The sequence below is a fragment of the Rhinopithecus bieti genome, unplaced genomic scaffold, assembly GCF_001698545.2.
Source record: "Rhinopithecus bieti isolate Rb0 unplaced genomic scaffold, ASM169854v2 scaffold_7212, whole genome shotgun sequence".
In the NCBI taxonomy this organism is placed as follows: Eukaryota; Metazoa; Chordata; class Mammalia; order Primates; family Cercopithecidae; genus Rhinopithecus; species Rhinopithecus bieti.
The window spans coordinates 5,530,302-5,553,556 of record NW_016806198.1 but is presented as its reverse complement, the minus strand read 5'-3'; the positions used below and the strand labels follow the sequence as shown (position 1 = coordinate 5,553,556).

General features: G+C 39.3%; 1 protein-coding gene across 9 annotated transcripts in view; it reads right to left on the bottom strand.

Annotated features, from left to right (window-relative positions):
- TMEM71 (transmembrane protein 71) overlaps window positions 1-23,255 on the bottom strand; it is a 55,722-nt gene that overhangs the window by 718 nt on the left and 31,749 nt on the right. For 2 of the 9 annotated variants that reach the window (XM_017875164.1, XM_017875166.1), the window contains exons 6-10: window positions 20,680-20,868; window positions 15,598-15,673; window positions 7,894-7,955; window positions 7,735-7,792; window positions 3,697-4,741 (exon numbers count right to left, since the gene is read on the bottom strand). In XM_017875164.1, the coding sequence (XP_017730653.1) occupies window positions 4,726-4,741; window positions 7,735-7,792; window positions 7,894-7,955; window positions 15,598-15,673; window positions 20,680-20,868 (401 nt within the window). In that variant the 3' untranslated portion in view covers window positions 3,697-4,725. Of the gene's footprint in view, window positions 1-1,338; window positions 1,426-3,696; window positions 4,742-7,734; window positions 7,793-7,893; window positions 7,956-15,597; window positions 15,674-20,679; window positions 20,869-23,255 lie in introns of those variants that run through there. The other 7 variants (XM_017875159.1, XM_017875165.1, XM_017875160.1 and 4 more) reach the window with 6 other exon arrangements.

Sequence of the window (23,255 nt, the reverse complement as noted above, 5' to 3'; positions counted from 1 at the left end):
ATATATATATATATATATGTTTGTTGTGTAAGATGCTGAGTCTGTAGTATTTTGTTATAGCAGTCTGAGATATGACAGTGGGTGAGTAGAAATCTTCTATAGTCCTTTTGCTAAAGGTACATCTGTACCTGACTCAGTTCTTGCGGGTAGTAGGCTCTCAAAAAATAAATGGTGGTTGAATTTTTAAAGTTGAGTTATTGTCTATATATCGCTCACACTTTAATTTACTTTCTCAATCTTTTTAGCATCTTGATGAGGTACAAAGTACATAGAGTTTGGAAGTTGGAAGGTATGCCTCCCAGGAAATTTTATGTATTAAACACAGTTCCTTCATATATATAAATGTTGATTATACATGGCACCCTGGCCACCTTTAAAAGATACTAAGAAATACACTTTTTGTTTTGAAAATTAGCAAATAAAGGAAAAGACTCAAGCATTCATCTCTCCTTTCCTGTAAAATCTGAACCACTGGGCAATCAGATGGCAGATATTTCCTTGCACAGACATACTCCCAACAAATAAATAAAGAAGATGTGTGATCAAACTGGAATATCATCATTTTCCATCTGTAATTAATTATATATCTGACCACTGATCAGAAATGGCTGTTGACAACACAAAAATGACATAATGCCCCTCTTGACAAAGAATATGACACCACCTAGGAAGTAATTGTTCCCCAGAAAATTCAAAACAAAAAACGATTTAGCCTCTATGATCAACTTTCAGTTGGCAAGAAATACAGAAGACTAAGGAAAACATTAAACTTTACTACAGACATGAGATCAGCAAAATTCCAATGTAGTAAAGTCTACAAGACAAATGATGCAGTTTTCAAAGAAACAAACTATAAAGGTCAGGGAGGAAGAATCAGTGCATTAAAAGAGACCCAAAAGGCATTAAACAAACAAACAAAAACCGGCAGAGCTATACTATAGTATTTAGAAATCTACATTGGTAATAAAAACTATAAAGCAAGATACAGAGGTGATTTTCATAAACTCAGCATAGTGGTTATTCAGAAGGTGAGGATGTTGGAAGGGGCAGCCGGAGGGCTCCTGGTATAGCCAGCAAGATTTTGTCTCTTGTTATGTTTGATTCTTAAAAGGGCATACTATGGTTTGAATGTGACCTGAGAATTTCATATGTTGGAAACGTAATCCCCAACGCAACAGTGTTGAAACGTGGGACCTTTAAGAGGAGACTAGGTAGTGAGGGCTCAGCCCTCATGAATGAATGAATGTTATTATTGTGAGAATGGATTAGTTATCTTGAGAGTAGGTTCCTGACAGACAGATGAGTTTGGCCCCTTTCCTCCGTTTGGCCTTCTCTCACCTTCTCACTTTCAGCCTTGAGATGATGCAGCAAGAAGGCTCTTGCCAGATGCCAGCACCTTGATACTGGGTTTCACAGCTGCCAGCACTGTGAGAAATATGTTTGTTTTAAAAAATAAATTACAGAGTCTGTGATATTCTGTTATAGCAACACAAAACAGACTAAAACACGGCATTTGCCTTATAATAATTTTTACACCATTTTCTGTTTTGCTGGTATTTGAACAACACAAGTTTTTAAAAACAGCTGTTCTGCCTATTTCACAGAATGAATGGTGCCTACATAAACATGACATTTAATAAGCACAGGAACCTCATCTGTATTCTTCATCATCATATTCCCAGGGACCAGACTGGCTCTTGGCACATGCTCGGACTAAATATATATTTACTGAATGAATTAATAAATGAAACTGTAAAATCAAATATATACATAAAATCATATTCTGATGATGACTATTAACTTCAGCAAAGTTACAAATTCCCAAGGAGTGAATTCCAGATCACTAAGAATTTGTTGTGTACAGCAGAAAGGGTTCTTTATAACAATGTTGCCCACTGCTAGACTACAATAACAAATAGGACCTTAAGAGGATTGAGGCTGGTCATTGGCAGAAAGCTGACATCCAGTGATGTACAAGTCTTCCTGGCAGCACACACATCACTCGTCAGATCCTGTGCACCTTTGTCACAGATGGATCTGCAGGTGATTAAGGTTATACTCGCCACTCCAAGTAGTGGGGCTCAAAAGCAACCATCTGGCTAGAGCCCACTGCTAGCAGACATGTCCTAAAGTCATTTTGCACAGCAACACACTTCATAAACTTGAGGGAGAATCTGTGGATGTTGTGTTCATTATCTATCACCATGTAATGACATTAGCACAAGTTTAGCAGCTTAGAACACACACTTATTACCTCACAGCTTCTGTAGGTCAGAACCACAGCTTTAACTGTGTCCTCTGCAAGGTTGCAAAGAAGGTGCTGTCCTGCACTGGCCGCTCATCTGAAGCTTTCACTGGGGAAGGCCTTAGCCATTGGGTCCTGGAAGATGTCTGCATTCCAGAACTCTGGAACCTATGACTACATTACCTTATGTGGCAAAGGGACTTTGTAAATAGGATGAAGTAAAGGATTTTAAAATGGAAAGATTATTCTGGATTATCTGGGTGGGCCGCATGTAATTACAAAAATTCTTTTAAGAGGGAGGCAAGATGTCTAAAGTCAGAAAAGGAGATGTGACCACAGAAGCAGAGGTTAGAGTGAAGTGGTTTGAAGATGGCGGAGGGGGTCAGGGTCCAGGGAATGCAAGCAGTCTCTAGGTTTTAGCCTTGTAAGGTTCATTTTGGACTGACCTCCGAAACGGTAAGATAATACATTTGCATTGTTTTAAGCCACCAAATCTGTGGTAACTTGTTACAGTAGCCATAGTAAGCTCAAACAGCCTGGGAGAAAAGGTCCTTGTTAACAATGAAGCATTATATGCATGTAAACAATTAGTACTATTTCAGTATCTTACTTTGAAAAACATTATCATTTAAATCAAATGACCCTGTAGAAAAATGTGTGTTACACATAGACAAAGGAAACACAGAAATTCTCAACGGAAACTCTCCTAATAGAGTATTAAATGAAAGGCTCTATATGCATTTAGTTCTCCATTAAAGTCATTTTAAATCCCACTTCAAAGCATTCCATGCATGTGGATTGTAGATCACTTTGTGATCATTTAACCTACTTGTAAAAATGGCAAATGCATGGGGACACATCCCAGACGTACTAAATTATTACACAAAGCTACTTCAATTACAACTGTGGTCAGCTTACTAATGGTCCCCCAAAATAGCCAGGTTCTAATCATAGGAACCTGTGAATGTTACCTTATATGACAAAAGGGGCCTCGCAGATGTCATTAAGTCAAGGATTTTTTCTTGGATTATCAGAGTGGATCCTAAATGTAGACTCAAGTGTCCTTTAAAGAGGGGGGTGGAGGGAGATTTTACTGCAGAAGAGAAGAAGGTGATGCAAAGATGGAAGTAAAAAATCAGAGCTGTGTGCTTTGGAGGTGGAGGAGGGGGCCACAAGCCAAGGAATACAGACAGCCACTGGAAGCTAAAAAAGGTGAGGAAATAGATCTTTCCCTAAAGCCTCCAGAGGGGAAACAACTCTGCTGCCCTTTATTTTAGACTTCGGAGCTCCAGAACTGTAAAACAATAACTTTATGTTGCTGTAAGCCACTTGGTTTGTGGTAATTTGTTAAGGCAGAAATAGGGAAATAATACAGTCCTCAATTAATGATGTTCCTCCACGATTTCTCAGAAACAAAAATATATATATATACACACACAAAAAAAAATATATAAATTTGCTGGTGACTCCACTTATTTATTAGTTTATTTTTTAAGCAAAAAATGCACTAAATGCAAATTATATCTAAAACGTTACATTTTGGCATTACCATTTTGAGCAAAGACAATTTTCTGCACATAAGAGTTTTTACTCAGAGAATATCACATAGAACAAATTTGAATTGCAGGCCATATTTGCTTTGTGAACATGCACCAAGTGTGGGGGGTAGAAAGGGAACATTTTCTAGAGCCCTTGAGTCAAGGCTCAAGGGTACAGCTGCACCATTTTCATGCATTTCAAAGCGCTCTGGTGTTTTGCCTTTATTTTGTCCTTAAGGCATTTTTCTGTGTTATATCTTTAAGTGCAATTTAAGTGAAAGGTAATCATGAGCCCCAAGATTAAAAACTTGGTTTAGAAAGTGGTTCAAAAGAATATAACTTTCAGAAAATGCTTCTTTCTTATCCATTTCCGTATCAACCATCACCTACTGTTACCATCTAATATCAAGTCACTCCATTGAGGTGAATGACAAACTTTTGCAGCATTATATTTTATGTACAAATTGCATTTATTGTTATTCAAGTTGCCAGGTTGGTATTAATTAGACAAACTTGCTTTCATTGTTCTATTAAAGCAATTCAGCAAGAGATAGGTGCATGTGGCAGACACATGAATCTGGTTACAAGCTCCTCACAGAATTTCCTAATGAAAATTCAAGCTCGAGAACCACTGCCTTAGAGAATCATAGGGGAACATTTATTCCAGGCAGTCTCTTTTCCATCACACTCCCTGTCCTTTCCCTTTCAACTGCTGGTGTTTGCAAAGGGAAGGCAAATTAATATTATTTTCATGAGCATATTATAATTTTGATGGAAAAACTGAGATCATTTTAAAATCACATAGTCCAACTAAAATGGATTTTTCTCAATTACTTGCTTACTCCCTTTCAATAAAACACTTGATTCCAAGTAGACTGCAAGCTGGACAATTTCCGGATACTCAGATGGAGTACATTCATCAAAGGCATTCCTAAGTGGTTGTCAAATTTTGACAAACCTAGATTGGAGAAAGAAGAAAAGAAATGCATAATTCATCCCCATGCCCAGGAAATGCAGTATGTAATCACTGCATACCCCTGTGTGCATATATACGCGCACAATCACACCCATACCCAAACTGGCCTAAGTAATCACGACTAGGAAGAGTGCAGCCTCAACTAAGGGTACTTTTTGTTTTTGCTTTTATCCCAGCAGTTCTTAGTGCTCTCCTTTTTGTCTGAAAGGCTATAGAGGTTTCGACCCCTCAGCCCAGCGTGGTACTTAGCTAACTAACATTTCCTAAGGTTTCCTCTTCCCATCTGCCCTTATGGCATTTTTCTGGATTAAATGCACTTTAAGTGAAAGGCAATCATGGGCCTCAAGAAGTTTAAAAACTTAGTAAAGAAAATGGCTCAAAAGAATACAACTTCCAGAAAAAGGCTCTCTTCTGCCCAGTAGAACAGTCTGTAGGGTAACAGGTGGATTTTCCCCGTATTTTTATTCCTTAAAGTTCATTCATTCATTCATTACATATACAAACATACATTCCTTCATCTAAGAGAGAACAGATGTTCCCCATTTTGTTACTATGAAATCATAAGTGTGCAAAACATGTACCCCTGATGCTAACACATCATTACTAACACGAGATACCCGGGCTGACCTTCATTTGCAAGGGACACTCAGGCCAATGGTGGACAAGATAGGTAGTCCCTATCCTCACAGACTTTAAATTTAATGAGGAAAACAGTTGCCTAAGAATTTCATTATGTTATGAAAAGGGATATGATCTGAGAAGTGTGAGGTGCTAAACAGGCACCTAATCTAATCTAACTTGCACAGTGCAAGATCGGCGTGTGTGTTGGGGGGAGGGTGCTGCATTAATATTTGCTGAACTGAATTCAGTGCTTGCCTTCCACTTCCTTAGATTCTCATCATTGATTGTTAGAGGAAGCCTATGAGTCATTCTTGACTCTCAATATTAATAACCATGTCTTTGGTTTATTAGTTTCTCAGTATGTTTACATAAGAAGGAGAGGGTTGCAAAGTCTTTAATATACGCACAGAGCTCTGGGCTTTTAAGGAAGTACTTCAAGAAATGATGTAGTAAAACACAGTTAATGAATATGTATGGAGTACATACTATTTTCAAGGCTTTGGTGGTAGATACAAAAATGAAGTCAATAGTCCTTGTTTTCACAGGTCTTAAATGCAAATGTGTGTGTATATGAGGCTGGTGGACAGGAAACAGAAAGAAATGGAGTTGGGAACAAGAGAAAAACAAGTCAAAGTATGTACACAAGTAATCAAAGAAGGAATCTCATTCCATAAATGAGTCAGAAGATAAGACCATTTGTTCAGGATAGAAATATTGTCCTAATGTAATTTCTTTTAGGAGAAAACAATGAGCCCAGAACAATGGGAAGTTCTGAGAAAACAGCAGATGATATAACCCCTGCAGGATGGATGTTGGCTCTTCCAGGAGGCCCTCCCTGAATGTACTCCCCTCTCTGCTGAGTCTGGTAAACCGACCTCCTTGTGCTCCCCCTGGCTCCTGTACTAACCTGATATTTGCACTTACTATATTAAAAGGCAACTTCACCTTGCCCCTTACATGTCCTTTACTCTAATGAGATGATGAAATCTCAAGGCCAGCCACATGCTGGGGCATTGACACCCTGGCACCTAGTGACTGTGTCTAACCCATGGTAGACACTTCATTAACAGCAGTTGAGCTGAACTGGGTACCCCATACCATATAGAACATATCATAAATTCTCAATAAAGGTTTGGTAACTTAGGTGGTGCCACTTTAGAAATCAATAATTGTTTTAAACAAAAGTCATTAATTCCTTTTCTTTTCTTTTGTTTCTTAGACAAATTCTCTCTCTGTAGCCCAAGCTGAAGTTCAGTGGCATGGGCACAATCACGGCTCACTGCAGCCTCAACCTCCTAGGCTCAAGCAATCCCTCCACTTTAGTCTTCCCAGTAGTTGGGATTACAGGTGCACATCACCACACCCAGTTAATTTTGTTTATTTTTTGTAGGTCTCACTATGTTGCTCAAGCTGGCCTAAAACTCCCGGACTCAAGGAAGTCTCCTGCCTCAGCTTCCCACAGTGTTGAGATTATAGGTGCGAGCCACCACAACCAGCCTGTCATTAATTTCAAGGGCTAAATTACAAGGATTTCTTGAGTTACCCAAAGATTCAATTTTCTAAATATCAGGTTGAATAAAACTTAGCTATATGTGCACCCCTAGACAACTGAAATATCTAGAAATTGTGGGAAGCATCACTCAAAATGTCAGTAAATCAATATTGCCTAGAATCCTAACCAAAATAAATTTTCACTAAACCCCATTGTGATTTCAGAATTAACGCAGATTTTGTAAGAGCGCCATGGTGAATTACAGACCTCAGTCTCCAAGCCATGTGAGTTTGCCTCTGGCAGCCATATTGAAGTGAAGGTAATTAACACAGTTCATCTTGCAATAGGATAGTGCTTTCCAGACTGTTTGAAATTCTATGGGCATCCCACCCAGACCTCAGTAACCCTTTGAAATATGCTGAACCATGGCAGTTAACACACAAGGGGATCATTAAATGAATAAGAGAAGGCACAGAAATCACAGTTTGTAACTGAGATCATTTCATGGGCAGTTTGCCAGCTATTTGGGAAAGTCTAACACAAAGGTTTCTTAATATGAGGTATTTATAAAGTGTAGTGTTATGAATCTACAAAATCACTTTAAAAATTATTTTAAAGGACATTGCCTTTCAAATTATTTTCTAAGTCCTGTGCTTAAAAATTATTTTGATGTAAAAATTTAGGAGACAGGATGATAATACTATTAAATTTTAGCAGTAACAGAAAGTAGTCTTCAGGACAAATGATCACGACGTTTTCTATACACAGTCACTGCCATCTACTATGCAGCAGAAACCATTCTCGGATATCAAATTATGGTCACCTTTGTCCAGACAATAATGACAACACAGGCAACACTTACTGAGCACAGGCAGTGGCTTTGAAATAGCTGGCAAGGCTGAGAAACAAGGATTTCACATCTTGAGCGAAAAAGAGAAAATATTTAAAAATCATTTTAAAGTGACCAAAATTGGAATGAAATACAGGCATCATCGCAGTAATCTGGGAAACAGTTACTTACAAGCTATAGTTATCATCAACGAACATGTGAAGACACTGGCTAATATTTCTCCCATAAACCATCTGAAACAACAAGATTGCTCTGATTTAGCATACTAAAGTGCATTTTCAACCTATGTGATTTTCCTAGACTTACTATAGACTTAGGATTTCAAGGTTTACTATAAAAACTACAGTAATAAAGATAGTGATATTGGAAAATGGACAGACATACAGATCAATGAAAGAGAGTAGACAGCCCAGAAGTAGACTCATGCAGCTAGAGTAAACTAATTTTAATTGAGATGCAGAAGCGATTCAAAGGGAACATACCATCTTTTCAACCAATGGTGTTGAAACAATTGGATATTTACATGCAAAAAATGAACCTCCACATATATAACACACTTTACACAAAATTTAACTCGAAATGAGTCATCGACCAAAAATGTAGACTGTAAAAGTGTAAAACTTCTAGAAGAAAACATAGGGGAATATCAATATGACCTTGTATTTGGCAATGAGTTTTAAAATATAATACCAAATGCACAATCCATGAAAGAAAAGAAATGAATAATTGGACTTTATCAAAATGTAAAACTTTTGCACTGTGAAAGACACTGCTAAGAGAATGAAAAGGCAAGGTACAGTCTGTGAGAAAATATTTGCAAATTATGTATCTGATCAAGGACTTCTATCCATAATATATAAAGAACTCTTAAAATTAAATAAGAAAATAAGCAACCCACTTGAAAAAATGAGCAAAATATCTGACCAGACACTTCATCAAAGTATATATACAAATGGTAAATAAGTATAAAAACAGATGTTCAACATCATTCATCATTAGAGTAATGCAAATTAAAACGGTAAGATACCACTGCGTGCCTAGTAGAATGGCTAAAACCCGAACAAACTGGCAACACAAAATGCTAGGGAGGATGCAGAGCAACAGAAACTCTCATTCATTGCTGTTAAGAATGAAAAGGGTGCAAACACTTGGAAGATGGTTTGGCCCTTGCTTACAAAGTTAAACGTAGACTTACCATAAAACCCAACAGCTGCACTTGGTATTAATTCAACTGAGTTGAACTCTGTGTCTGTATACAAATCTGCATGTGATTCTTTATAGAAGCTTTATTCAAAATTGTCAAAAACCAGAAGCAACCAAGACACCTTTCAATAGGCAAATGTATAAACAAACTGTGGTACATCCATACAATGGAATATGATTCAGCAACAAAAAGGAATGAGCTAATTGTAGATTAGCATATTTGTTATTGCTGTGGGTTAGTATATTTTCTTAGAGGAGGTGAACAGTTTTCTATATTAATCATATACAAGCAAAATATTCCATGGGAGAAATAATTTGTTCTGACAAAATAAGAAATTAAGGGAAGACAGAAATGGTGGGAAAAACTGAAGTCCCATAAGTGATGGCAGCAGCAGCAGCCTATCTGTGGCTGCTGCAAAGAGGCCAGCTGCAGTAGGGGAGGCGTGGCCAGAGTTGTGTGCTTCACAGAGCCTGAGGGAGCCTGGAATGGGAGGGAGCCCAGAACAGGAGGGAGCCCAGAACAGGAGGGAGCCCCATCCTCCTAGGTGTAGCTGCAGCCGCCCAGCCACTGCTCTGAACCCAGGTATCCCTGCACTCTTGGGGGCTTTGGAAGCCCCCCTGCCCCTGCAGGCTTGGAAGTGCCTGCTCCTGCCCCTGGCCTCTCCCTGCTTGCGTTGCCTGCTCTGATTTCAGAGCAAAGTTGTGGCTAGGCCCGGATGCTATTACAACCTAGCAGTGACCAGACCCCACACTTGTTTGCTCACACACCCCTCACCACTTCACACCTTACTTGTAAAGGCTCAATATATATCTGAATAAGAGTCACGGCAGTGAAGAGATGGAGATCTAGATCACCCACACCTGTATATTCCACAGCATATTTTGTCTATAAAAAAGATGTTCAGACCAGTCAGACTTAACAGTCCCTTTTAAAAACAAACATTTCATTTAATAACAGTAATGCCTCTTCTTATCCTGAAATAAAGTTCGTAAGTAATATAACCCATCTACATAAGTAATCTAGAGATGATTTAAATTATATGGGAGGATATACATATGGTATTTGCAAACACTACATCATCTTATATAAGGGGCTTCAGTATTCAAGGATTTTGGTATCTGAGGGAAGCTCTAGAATCAAACCCTCTTATGTATTAAGGGACAACTGTATTCAATGCTTGTACTTTCCAGTTATGAATAATTTATATCTTGAAAGATACAAATTATCCTGTCTCTCTCTGTCTCTCTGTCTTTCCCACCCCATTCTCTAACTTTATTACTACATCTATCTCTATTGCACTTCACAACTGCACATTGTTCTGTGGTGTGGACAAACTTAATTTATTCAGTCCTCTATTTATGGACATTTGGGTTGTTTCTATTTTCTGCTATTACCAAAATGACGTGCAAGGGACCCAAAATAGCTAAAACAATCTTGAGGAAGGAAAACAAAGTTGGAAGACTCATGCTTTTCCACTTCAAAACTTACTACACTGCATGCAAAAGAATGAAGTTGAAGCATTACTTTATGCCATATACAAAGATTAAGTCAAAATGAATTAAAAACCTAAATGTAAGAGCTAAAACTACCAAACACAACAAAAGATAGGTGGGAAACTTCATGACAGTTGGTCTGGCAATGATTTATTGACTGTGACACCAAAAGCAGAGACCACAAAAAAGAAAAAAAAAATTGAGAAATTGGGCTACATCAAAATTTAAAACTTCTGCACATCAAAAAATACATTTGATAGAGTGAAAAGGCAATCCACAGACCAGTGAAAATATTTGCAAATCACATATCTGAGAAGGGGTTAATATGCAGAAAATACAAAGAATTATTTTAACTTAACAATAAAAAGCAAACAGCCTGGTTAAAAAGTGTCAGAGTACTTGAACAGACATTTCTGTAAAACAGATACACAAACAAACATCAAATAAGTACATGGAAAGATGGTCAACATCATTATCCATCAGGCAAATGCAAATCAAAACCACAGTGAGGTATCACACCACACCCACCAGGATGGTTCTAGTCAAAAAGACAGACAATAGCAACTGTTCAGGATGAGGAAAATTTAGATTCCTCATACATTGACGGTGGGGGTGGGAGTGTAAGATGGTGAAGTCCTATTGGAAAACGTTTCAGCAGTTTCTAAAAATACTAAACATAGACTTACTATATGCCCAGAAATTCAATTCCCAGATATTTAACCAAGAAAAATGAAAATGTATGTCCACTTGTACACCAGTGTTCATAGCAAGATTATTCATAATGGCCAAACAGTGGGAAAAACTCAAATGCCCATCAACTGATGGAATGGATAAACAATATGTGGTATATCTATGCAATGGAATATTATTCTTCCATAAAAAGAATGAAATATGACACATGCTACGACATGGATGAACTCTGAAAACATTATGCTAAGTGAGTCAAACCAGACACAGAAGTCCACATATTGTGTAACTCTATAGGAAATGTCCAGAATAGACAAATTCATAGAGACAGAAAGTACATTAGTGGTTTCCAGGAAGTGGGAGAGGAAGGAATGGAGACTAACTGCTAATGGGTACAGGGTTTCTTTCTTCAGTGATGAAATTGTTATAGAATTATAGTGGTGATGGTGTTACAATTTTATAAATATACTAAAACCACTAAAAGTGCACTTAAAAATAATTTTAAACTGCTTAAAAATGCAATGAATAGTATTTTACATATGTCATTTCACACAATAAATTATTTGAAAAGGTATGGCCAGGTCAAAGGAGACATGTAACTTTAAACTTGGTCGACGTTATTGAATCTCCCTACCTGGGGATTAGGGATTTTTTTTTTTTTTTCAAGATGGAGTCTTGCTCTGTCACTCAGGCTGGAGTGCAGTGGCGTGATCTTGGCTCACTGCAAGCTCCACCTGCTGGGTTCACACCATTCTCCTGCCTCAGCCTCCCGAGTAGCTGGGATTACAGGCACCCGCCACCACGCCTGGCTAATATTTTGTATTTTTAGTAGAGACGGAGTTTCACCGTATTGGCCAGGATGGTCTCAATCTCCTGACCTCACGATCCACCCGCGTCAGTCTCCCAAAGTGCTGGGATTACAGGTGTGAGCCACGGCACCCAGCCCCCAACTGGGGATTTTAAGAATAAATTGCTAAAAAATTCACAGCAATGATGGAGCACGTCTGCTACTTCACAACTTTGCCAAAATATGTGACCAAGCATTTGAATTTTTGTCAATATGATGGGTGATGATGTCACTGGGTAGATTTATTTTAAAAAAGAATAACATTTTTGTGGTTTTTATTTTCAAAATGTGAATCATTTGAAAGAGATTACAAATAAATACAAAAAAGAAAAGAAAATATCATTGGAAAATCCCACCATACAGTAAAAGTTATTAATAAAATCTAGTGAATAACCTTTTGGAAATCCCTTTATATGCATTTTAAAACTGTTATTCTAAAATGAGCTCTAACATACATACAGCAAAGCCTATAAAGTATACAACTTGATTTTGATTTTTTAATATAAACACCTGTAATTTTTACCCAGATCAAGACACAGAATATTTCCTGCACCCTATAAGGTTCCTTGGTTGTCCCTTTCAGTATATACCCTTGGAATTAATCACTATTCTTACATCTATAATAATTGATTTGTCTTGCCTTTTCTTGAATTTTATATACACAGGTTGAGCATCTCTAATTAAAAAATTCAAAATCTGAAATGCACCAAGTTTGAAACTTTTTGAGTGCCTACACGGTACCACAAGTGGAAACTTCCACACCTGACTTCATGCCACAGGTGCACAAAATTACTTAAAATATTGTGTAAAGTTACCTTTAGGCTGTGTGTATATGAAACATAAGTGAATTTTGTTTAGATTTGAGTCTCATCCTCAAGCTATCTCATCATGTATATGTAAATACTCCCAAATGTAAAAAAAAAAAAAAAAAAAAAAAAAAGTCCAAAATCCAAACTCTTCTGGTCCCAAGCATTTTGTATGAGGCATACTCAACCTGTATGTGCAAACATATCGACTTTCCTGTCTGTCATGTGTCACTTACATATCTATGAGAAATATCCGGCCAGGCGTGGTGGCTCACGCCTGTAATCCCAGCACTTTGGGAGGCCGAGGCGGGCAGATCACAAGATCAGGAGATCAAGACAATCCTGGCTAACACGGTGAAACCCCGTCTCTACTAAAAATACAAACAATTAGCCAGGCGTGGTGGCAGGTGCCTGTAGTCCCAGTTACTCGGGAGGCTGAGGCTGGAGGATGGCATGAACCTGGGAAGTGGAGCTTGCAGTGAGCTGAGATCGCGCCACTGCACTGCCGCTTGGATGACAGAGTGAGACTCTGACTCAAAAAAAAATAAAAAAAAGAAAGAAACATCCATGGTCTTGCTCACATCTATACATTTTTAGTCAATTTTTAATTCAAATAAACATTAGAATAATTTTAGATATGCAGAGTAATCAGAAAATTAGGACAGAGGGTTCTCATGTGGTCCCCAGTCAGCTTTCTCTATTATTATTACTGTGGTATGTTTGTCACAATGAAGAAACATGGTAATGTACCAACACTGGTACATTAGTACAACAAGAGTTTTGGAAAGTCCTGCTCAGATAATGTATTGAATGTCCCTTAATTTTTTTTATTTTATTTAATTAATTAATTTATTTATTTATTTTGCTATTTTTCTTTTGGTAGACTGGGATTTGGAAGACCACAGAGATAAAGCGCCATTCTCACCACATCTATCAAGGGGACACGCAATCAATGTAACTGGTCCCTGTTGATGCTGACTTGTTCACTTGCAGCAGTGTTTGTCCAGTTTCTCCACTGAAGAGTTACCTTTCTTACCCACTTCCTTACTCTACTTCCTGGAAGACGTGTCTAAATGCAGCCCTCCCTCAAAAGATTAAGAGTTAAGCTCCACCTCTTAAGGGAGGAGTATCCACAAACATTAACCTAAGGAACATTTAATTCACAGTCCTGTGAAAGGAAAGAAAGGGCTCTGAGATCAACTTGGAGGTTTGGAAAACACTAAGTGAAATAAAGCCAGACGTGTTCCCTCACCACATTATTTCACTGATTATTATACTAATGCACGTCATGGTCCTCCAACTTGGGATACAGAATGCAGAATTTTGCAAATTTATTTTTAACCACAGGAGCACCTCCCATCCTCCACTTTTGTTCCTTTGGTCCCATTGTGATCTAAAAATGTTTTGCAAACCTCATAATTATCTGGGAAGCTTATTTTAAAATACCAATTCTCAGTAAATCTAAATTAGAATCTCAAGGGATGGGATCCAGGACTTTGTATTTTGAAAAGCAGCTCCTCCAAGTGATGCTGCTGTATTTGACCCTCAAAATGTGGGACTCGAGAGCAGGCAGCACTTGCTGGCCAGAGTTCAAGAACCATAAAGACCCCTGGACTGTTGTATTCACCTTTGTTTCATCAATTCAACAAATATCGAAGAACCCCTGGCACTGAGGATGCTGAAATGAGGGAGACACACAATGTGTCTGCTCTCAGGCAGCTCATATTCTTCTAGGGGGAGGCAGATCCCATTGAAACTTCAACAGATAATCATGTCACAGTCAGAGGGTAATAAGTGCTTGAAAGAAAAGTAAAGCAAGGTGCATGTGACAAACAGTGGCATGCTATTTATACAGGATTTTCAGGAAAGACCTCTCTGATGATGTGACATTTGAACAGATTTTGTAAAGAAGTAAGTTCACATGTAACGAGGCTATCTGGAGGTTTGTAAGAGGCAGAGTGAACAGCAAGTACAAAGGCCCTGAGACAGGAGTGGGCCAAGGAACTCGATCACTGCCCTGGAGACTTGGATAGGGAAAGAAAAAGAAGGCAAAGGAAGAACGTACGGGCCAGAGAGTAGAGAACAAACATATCTTAAGAAGACATAAAGAGACAATTTATGTGGGGATATGCAAATACAATGGGAAGGGTGGAGTCTTTGCAGGGACCCTAAGTCCCATGGTGGGAACTTCAAGTGCCTTTGAACTCCAGGTATACTTAGAGTGTACCTGTAACAGGAGCCACTTTTTTTTTGAACAAAAAGCAATACATGGTAAAATACAATTTTAAGCAAGGTACACTAGGTTTTGTATGCTTTCTAGATTTTTATGTATTTATGTATTTATTTATGTATTTATTTATTTTGGCAGAGCTTTGCTCTTGTTGCCAAGGCCGGAGTGCAATGGTGGGATCTCGGCTCACTGCAACCTCCGCCTCCCGGGTTCAAGCAATTCTCCTGCCTCAGCCTCCTGAGTAGCTGGGATTACAGGTGCCCCCCCCCCAGGCCCAGCTAGTTTCATATTTTTAATTTTCACCATGTTAGTCAGGCTGGTCTCGAACTGCTGACCTCAGGTGATCCTCCCACCTTGGCCTCCCAAAGTCCTGGGATTACAGGCATGAGCCACTGTGCCTTGCCTACTTTCTAGGTTTTGCATGCTTTGTAAGAGGATGGAGGTGGGCAATGAGAGATAAAGGGAAATTTATCATGGACAGACAAATGAACAAATCTTAACAACAAAGCTACCTAAAATGTTTTGTGGAATAAGGCAAGGAAATCATCAATCAGTTATAGCTTCACTAATTATGAAATACCACTGCATGAAAATAAAATCTGAATTACCTTGCACATGCAGAAATGATTAAGCACACAGCAAGCAGGATGGCCTGAAAGAAGACCTCTTGCAACAGACTGGTTTCTAATAGGAAGAACAAAAATAAATAAATTAGAAATCATTGCTGATTCAATCATCTTGGAACATAAAATCATCTCAAACTTCCCTTCTACCCACCAAAAAAAAAACTTTTGGAACGTATGTCAGTTCAAGCAACGTGTCATAAATGAGAAGATAAAATTACCTTCTGTTATACAGGGCTGTCATTAGAAAATTTCTGCAACTAATTACTTTCTTCAATCACTATAAAATAAAAGACTATGCTGTTTACACAGTTTAGGGCTGCCTTTTGATCTAACGTTGGGGAAAGGCTTTGTAGAGTTTATGATAATGTAAGAAATCTAACTCTATGACTGTGATAATAATAATGTCTAAAATCTGTAAAGTGCCTTATAATTCACAAAGAGCTTTTATACGTTAGTTCACTTAAACAGCACAACAACCCTGTGAGGTGCACGCCATTATCTTAGTTCTGCAAAGAGAAGAATAAGACTAAGAGAAATGACGAACACGTCCAAGGTCACACAGCTATGAGGTGTCACAGCCAAGATTTAAAAACCACTTCTAGACAGAACATAACATTTTGTCTGAAGCAGGCAGGGAAAGACAATTGTGACTTCACATACCGGAAGTCTCTAAAGACCAAAAATGAGAACATATATTATGAAATATTTGTCTTTGCAAAACTCTTTGCAATCAGTACAATATTTCAGTACTGCCAAGCCACAGTAGAAACTACAAATCATCCAACAATTATAAGCATAAGAGTGAACCTCAGTATTATTGTAATCACCTTAAAGAAATTAAAGCTGGTTTAAGGATTACCACATAAAAGACCTAAAGGAGAATATAAACAGACCTCAACTTAATTTTTGCAAAATGCTTCAAAAGCTCAATTTTGCAACAGTTGTTTAAAACTTGGAATGACTTTATGTTACAAATGCATTTATTTTTGCTATTTATGCCATGAATGAGGATTGAGTCAGCTAACAAAACCTACTTAGCCCATAATGCGGGTGGAATGCTGAAGATTGGCAATTCAAAATATCACAGTAGTAAATTATGTCACTGCAAATGTACAGTCGTTCATGTATATTGTGAATTCAGTTATTGTGGATTCAATTGAATACTCAACCATCCTTCTAAAGTGTGTTTCTATTCTTAGCCTACCCTGATTTCATGTGGAATTTGGAAAACATTTCCTCAGAAACTAAACCCAGCTTGAAAAACTGCAAAGTTCACTAGACTTGGATACTGAAGGATGAATGGGCTTAAATTTGAGATCTACAAAGATATGAATTGTGTGATTTGAGACGAATTATTCATGAATTCCTTCTTAAGTGGCCATTTACTGAATACCTTTTTCAGCTCAGCTCAGGTGTAACCTCCTTCAGGAATCCTACCTTGATTCTACTAGCTCCTCCTTAGCCCTTAGCTTGCTCCCTCTGTGCTCCCATTATACCTTGTTCATATCTTCGCTAACTCTCTTTCGCATTGAATTAAAAATTCTGTAATATTTCTCAATATTCCCCCACTAGACTGCAAGCTCACTGAGAAAACAGTCAGCATCGATTTCCTGTTCCCTGGGGACAGTGCCCATATTTTCCTTGAGGAATCACCTTTCCCCCTCTGTTGGTACATGATTTAGTGAAGTGACAGATTTTTGCTCACTTTCCTCCTAGCATTTATTCTTTTCAAGCTTTTTGGAGTTTCACATACTTATCAACAAAGTTTTGTTCATGTGAAACAGGCCCTTCCAGAACCAATGAAATTCAATTATTGGCCTCTTGTCATTAGTCTAGACGGACGTAATCTCTTTCTGCTGAACTGGAAACTGGAAAGGTATAGGCACAGAGCCACCAGGATCCACCATGGACAGAGGGTCTTTTTTGTTTTGTTTTGTTTTGTTTTCTTTTTTTTTTTTTTGACAGGGTCTCACTCTATTGCCCAGGCTGCAGTACAGTGCATGATCTTGGCTCACTGTAGCCTTGACCTCTTAGGCTCAGGTGTTTCTCTCACCTCAGCCTCCCAGGTAGCTGGGACTTCAGGCATGCACCACTATGCCCAGATAATTTTTTGTAGAAATGGGGTCTCACCACGTTGCCCAGGCTGGTCTCCAACTCCTGGGCTCATACAATCCTATCACCTCAGCCTCCTGAGTAGCTGGGACTACAGGTATGAGCCACCATGACTGGCTAATTTTTGTATTTTTTGGAGAGACGAAGTCTCACCATGTCACCCAGGCTGGCCTGGTACAACCTTTTAAAGAGTAACACAGACACAGAAGAGAAGAGAAAACAAAAAACACAGAATGACAGGATCCTGCACTGTAAGCCTGGGATTTTCATTAAGATGAGCCAATAAATTCTATTGAGTAATCTACTTTGAGTTGGGTTTCCATCCACTGGAACTCAAAAATCTTAGACTGATACAGGTGATGTACCTGCCTTTATCTTTAGCACCTGAAAGAGAACATACATGCAAAACCTACATGTCAAGGGCTTAATGGAAGATAGAGACCTTGTTCACCCAGGACTTCATAGCCTAGTGAGAAAGAGGAAAATAAACAGTTTCTATAGAGATATACAGAGTGCTAGGGAAGCAAGAGGAAGTAAAGTGCTACCTCCACCAGGCAGAAGCAGGTAGAGAAGGTGCATAGAGGTGGTCTCATTTAATTTGAGACTTGAGGAAGAGTAGGGGGCCACCCAGGTATAGCAGGTGGGAGAGACATTCCAGACACAGCAAAGAGCTTATATTTGTTCTTACAAAACTCTTGGCAAAGGGTACAAAGGTTAACTTTATCTGTCTGAATCTGAATATTCTTATATGTAAAATGGAGGTAGCACACTTATTACTTGGTCCACCAGTAATGAAGCATTATCTCTGTGCCTATGTGGGCATTTTGGAATTCACAGATGACTATGACCTAGTGCTCATCTTTAAGGATCTCACAGAGGCAAACATGCAGTAACAGTGCAAATAATGGGCATGAGAAAGAGAAGTCTTGGGAGCTAGGGGAGCACCAAGTATGGTGAGCTCCTTGGAGAAGGTGGCTATCGAGCCTTCTTAGGTGTTGATAACCTGTCATTCCAACACCTGGAAAGGGAACTAGAAAAAAAAACAAAAAACAAAACCAAAAAACCCTTGAACACTTATCTAGTAGCTGCACTGGGAACAAAATGTACAAAGTATATTGATCTTAAGAACCAGAAGAGTGATGGCCAGTGAAGTGAATATTTATGATTTTGTGGAAGCAAATAAAGAGAAAATATTTTTCCAATTTAACTTCAATTTTATGTAACAATAACTTCACATTTACTGAGTATTCAGTAGATGTGACACAGTATGCTAAGTACTTTACATGAGTTATTTTAGTAACGACAAGGTAGGAATTATGATCATCTCCATGTAGAGATAAAAATGTTAAGTTTGTGGCTCACACCTGTAATCCCAGCACTTTAGGAGGCAGAGGCGGGCAGATCACGAGGTCAGGAAATCGAGACCATCCTGGCTAACACGGTGAAACCCCGTCTCTACTAAAATACCCCGTCTCTACTAAAATACAAAAAACTAGCCAGGCGAGGTGGTGGGCGCCTGTAGTCCCAGCTACTCGGGAGGCTGAGGCAGGAGAATGGTGTGAACCTGGGAGGGGAGCTTGCAGTGAGTGGAGATCGCACCACTGCACTCCAGCCTGGGCAACAGAGTGAGACTCNGACAAGGTAGGAATTATGATCATCTCCATGTAGAGATAAAAATGTTAAGTTTGTGGCTCACACCTGTAATCCCAGCACTTTAGGAGGCAGAGGCGGGCAGATCACGAGGTCAGGAAATCGAGACCATCCTGGCTAACACGGTGAAACCCCGTCTCTACTAAAAATACCCCGTCTCTACTAAAAATACAAAAAACTAGCCAGGCGAGGTGGTGGGCGCCTGTAGTCCCAGCTACTCGGGAGGCTGAGGCAGGAGAATGGTGTGAACCTGGGAGGGGGAGCTTGCAGTGAGTGGAGATCGCACCACTGCACTCCAGCCTGGGCAACAGAGTGAGACTCGTCTTCAAAAAAAAAAAAAAAAAAAAAAAAAAAGTTAAGTTTGAGAGGGTTTGGTAAACTTCTTCTGAGTTATAGCTAACGAGTAGGGAGCTGGGCTTTTAATCTCAGCAAGCCAATGACAGAGTGGGCTCTTTTACCTTGGTGCAGCACCATGTCCAAATACGCTTAATCTGACATTAACAAACCAGAGATTAAGGGGCATGCTTGTTGAATTTATTACAGCTTTACTCCCGCAAGAAAATACTAAGGGATGTTCTTTTTGTTCTTTCTTCCTCTTCCTCCTCTTCCTCCTCCTCCTTCTCTTCCTCTTCCTCTTCTTCTTCTTCTTTTTTTTTTTTTTTGATGGAGTCTCACTCTGTCACCCAGGCTGGAATGCAGTGGTGTGATCTCAAGTGATCTCAACTCACTGCAACCTCCACCTCCCAGGTTCAAGTGACTGTCCCTGTCTCAGCCTCCAGAGTAGCTGGGATTACAGGCATGTACCACCACACCCGGCTAATTTTTGTATTTTAATAGAGATGGGAGTTCACCATGTTGGCCAGGCTGGTCTCGAACTCCTGATCTCAGGTGATCCACCTGCCTCGGCCTCCCAAAATACTGAGATTACAGGTGTGAGTCACCGTGCCCAGCCTCTTTTTTCTTCTTATGTAGTATGTCCAATACACAGCTAAGAATTAAAATAGCAAACATCTGTGTATCTTCCACTTTGCTTTACTGAGGCCTAACATTTTACAAAATATTCTCGGAATTTTTAAAAAATAAAACACTGCAGATCCAGTGCTTTTGGTGCCTCTAACATGACACCCAAAGGCAGTCATCGTCTCTGAAAAGGGTAACTTGGGCTCTGGCAGAGGCCCTATATCCTCCCTTCCTCACACAGGTTGGTACCAGCTCCTAAGTGCACATTAGTCATCTCCAAGTCATTCTCAGGCTCTGAAAGGAAGAATTCTTTGGGTGTGGATTTAAAACACCTGAACTCACCTGAATGATCCAAACTATTCTCCTGGAAACGTTCAGAAGCTGTCAACTGGGACTGAGGAGACAAACCGTCGGTGTTTCCTCCAGGAGGCTGAGATATGATGTGGCTGGAAGAGGAGGTGATTGCAGATTCTGCATTCATCTTCCCCGACTCCCAGTCATCGGTCAGAGAAGAACAGTGTAAACCATCTGCTAAAAAAGCAGAGGGGTTCAGTGTAAGTGTGTGTGTGTGTTCGGTGACTGCTCAATGCACAGTTAGTTCCTAATAATCACAAAAATAGTAACATTGATACACTATTGCACTACCATAGTGGGATGGGAGAAGGATTTTTGGATAAGATAGTGTATTCATCTGTTTTCATGCTGCTGATAAAGACTTTCCTGAGACTGGGTAATTTACAAAGAAAAAGAGATTTAATGGATTCACAGTTCCACATGGCTGGGGAGGCCTCACAATCATGGTGGAAGGCAAGGAGGAGCAAAGTCACATCTTACATGGATGGTGGCAGGCAAAGAGAGAATAAGAGCCAAGTGAAAGGGAAACCCCTTATAAAACCATCAGATCTCATGAGACTTATTCACTATCAGGAGAACAGCATGAGAAAGACCCATCACCATGATTCAATTCCCTCCCACCAGATCCCTCTCACAACATGTGGGAATTGTGGGAGCTACAATTCAATATGAGATTTGGGTGAGGACACAGGCAAACCATATCAAATGACATTTCAATTTGTCTTCATACTTGAAGGTTGAAGAGAAATATCTTCTGTACAGAGATAAACAAAGGCCAGAGGCATCTTCAGTGACATTGAGGCTTGTATAGATGGTTTTAAAGGAAGTGTAGTCAGTATATAAACCTCACATCTTTATAGGACCAAACTTTACAGCAGTCAACTCCTTCTACTTCTGATTCATTTATTCATTCAACATTTATTGAATGTGACTATATATTAGAAATTGACCTAGCTGCTGGGATACAGTGGTGAATTAGAACAACATCTCTGTCCTTACATATTGCTGAGGGGCAGGGGAGAAAATATCTTGTGACAAGTGCCATGAAGGAAATTCTGCCTCTATAAAATACATTGAAATGCCTAGATAAAATATAGCAACCATCTGTTTAAACTTTTTTATTCAAAGAGGCTATTTCATACATACATAGCTTCAAGAACATGCACCCATTTTCTTCTATGATGATTCATACATAAATATATTTTACTGGCCCTAAACTTAGTCTGACATTCTCACAAAAAAAAGTCAAGTTTATTGCAAAAGCATGCATGCAACATTAAGTTTCAAACATGCTAAGATGACTCCTCATAACACTTAGTGTCTTCAGTGTGAGGTCACCAAGGAATGAATTTTAATCCTTGATTCTTAGTTTGAGTCAGAGATTAAGGGATCCAAAATGCTCTAAGCCAAGCTTCCTTGGAAAGGATGAATGTGTTAAGAATGCCTTTCAACCACAGGGAAAGTTAAGCACCACACCTCTGATTCAACCACTGGACGTCTCCCATTTGGTTCACCTGGCATAAATGTACCTAGGAATTCTCTTGGTTCTGTCTTGAGTGGTCTGTGTCATATTTCAGGGTTTAACTTTACTCTTATGATCTTGGGTAAGAATTCGAGCCAGTTTAGAACTCATTGACTTGGAAGCAAAGCCACTCAGAAAGAGCAGCCAGAGTCCTGCTTTGGGATGTAGGTGTTTTCTAAGCTGACATCTGAAACGGACTGTACATGCCCAACACATGTTATTTTTCTTTAACTCTATAGCTGAGCTCAAAAGAAGGAAATATTCCCAAAGCCAAGCCAGGGAAACCTAAGCATGCGCTGTGAACAAAGCTTCCAAAAGGGGTGGGGGAGAGGGCCTTAGAAGTCATAGTAGTCAAAGGTCTATCGATTAACTGACACTAGGAACAGAAAAAAAGGCCTTGGTCTCAAGAGAGGCAGAAAATTAAAACCGAATTTCTGTAGGGACTCAAAATGCTATTTCCTCAATGAAAGGATGGCTAGGGAAAAAAATCTGCCCACTGGTTCTAGGAGAAGGCATGAAAGCTTATCTCTTTTGGCCTACGTAGTGGGTGGGAGGAAAATGTCTCCCTGAACACTTTATAAGTAAGTGGGTTTTTAGTTAATTTTTTTTTTTTTGAGACGGAGTTTTGCTCTTGTTGCTCAGGCTGGAGTGCAATGGCACGATCTCAGCTCACGGCAACCTCCGCCTCCCGGGTTCAGGCGATTCTCCTGCCTCAGCCTCCCCAGTAGCTGGGATTACGGTCGTGTGCCACCACATCCAACTAATTTTGTATTTTAGTAGAGACGGGGTTTCTCCATGTTGGTCAGGCTGGTCTCAAACTCCCGACTTCAGGTGATCTGCCTGCCACTGCCTCCCAAAGTGCTAGGATTACAGGCGTGAGCCACTGTGCCTGGCCATAAACTAATAATTTTTATACCCCAATCTATGTTGAGACATAATTATATTGTATGTATGTACCAGACTTATTTCCCTATTCTCCTACTGATGGACATTTAAATTGTATTCAATTTTAAAAGTTATAAACAGTGCATATGGTAAACTT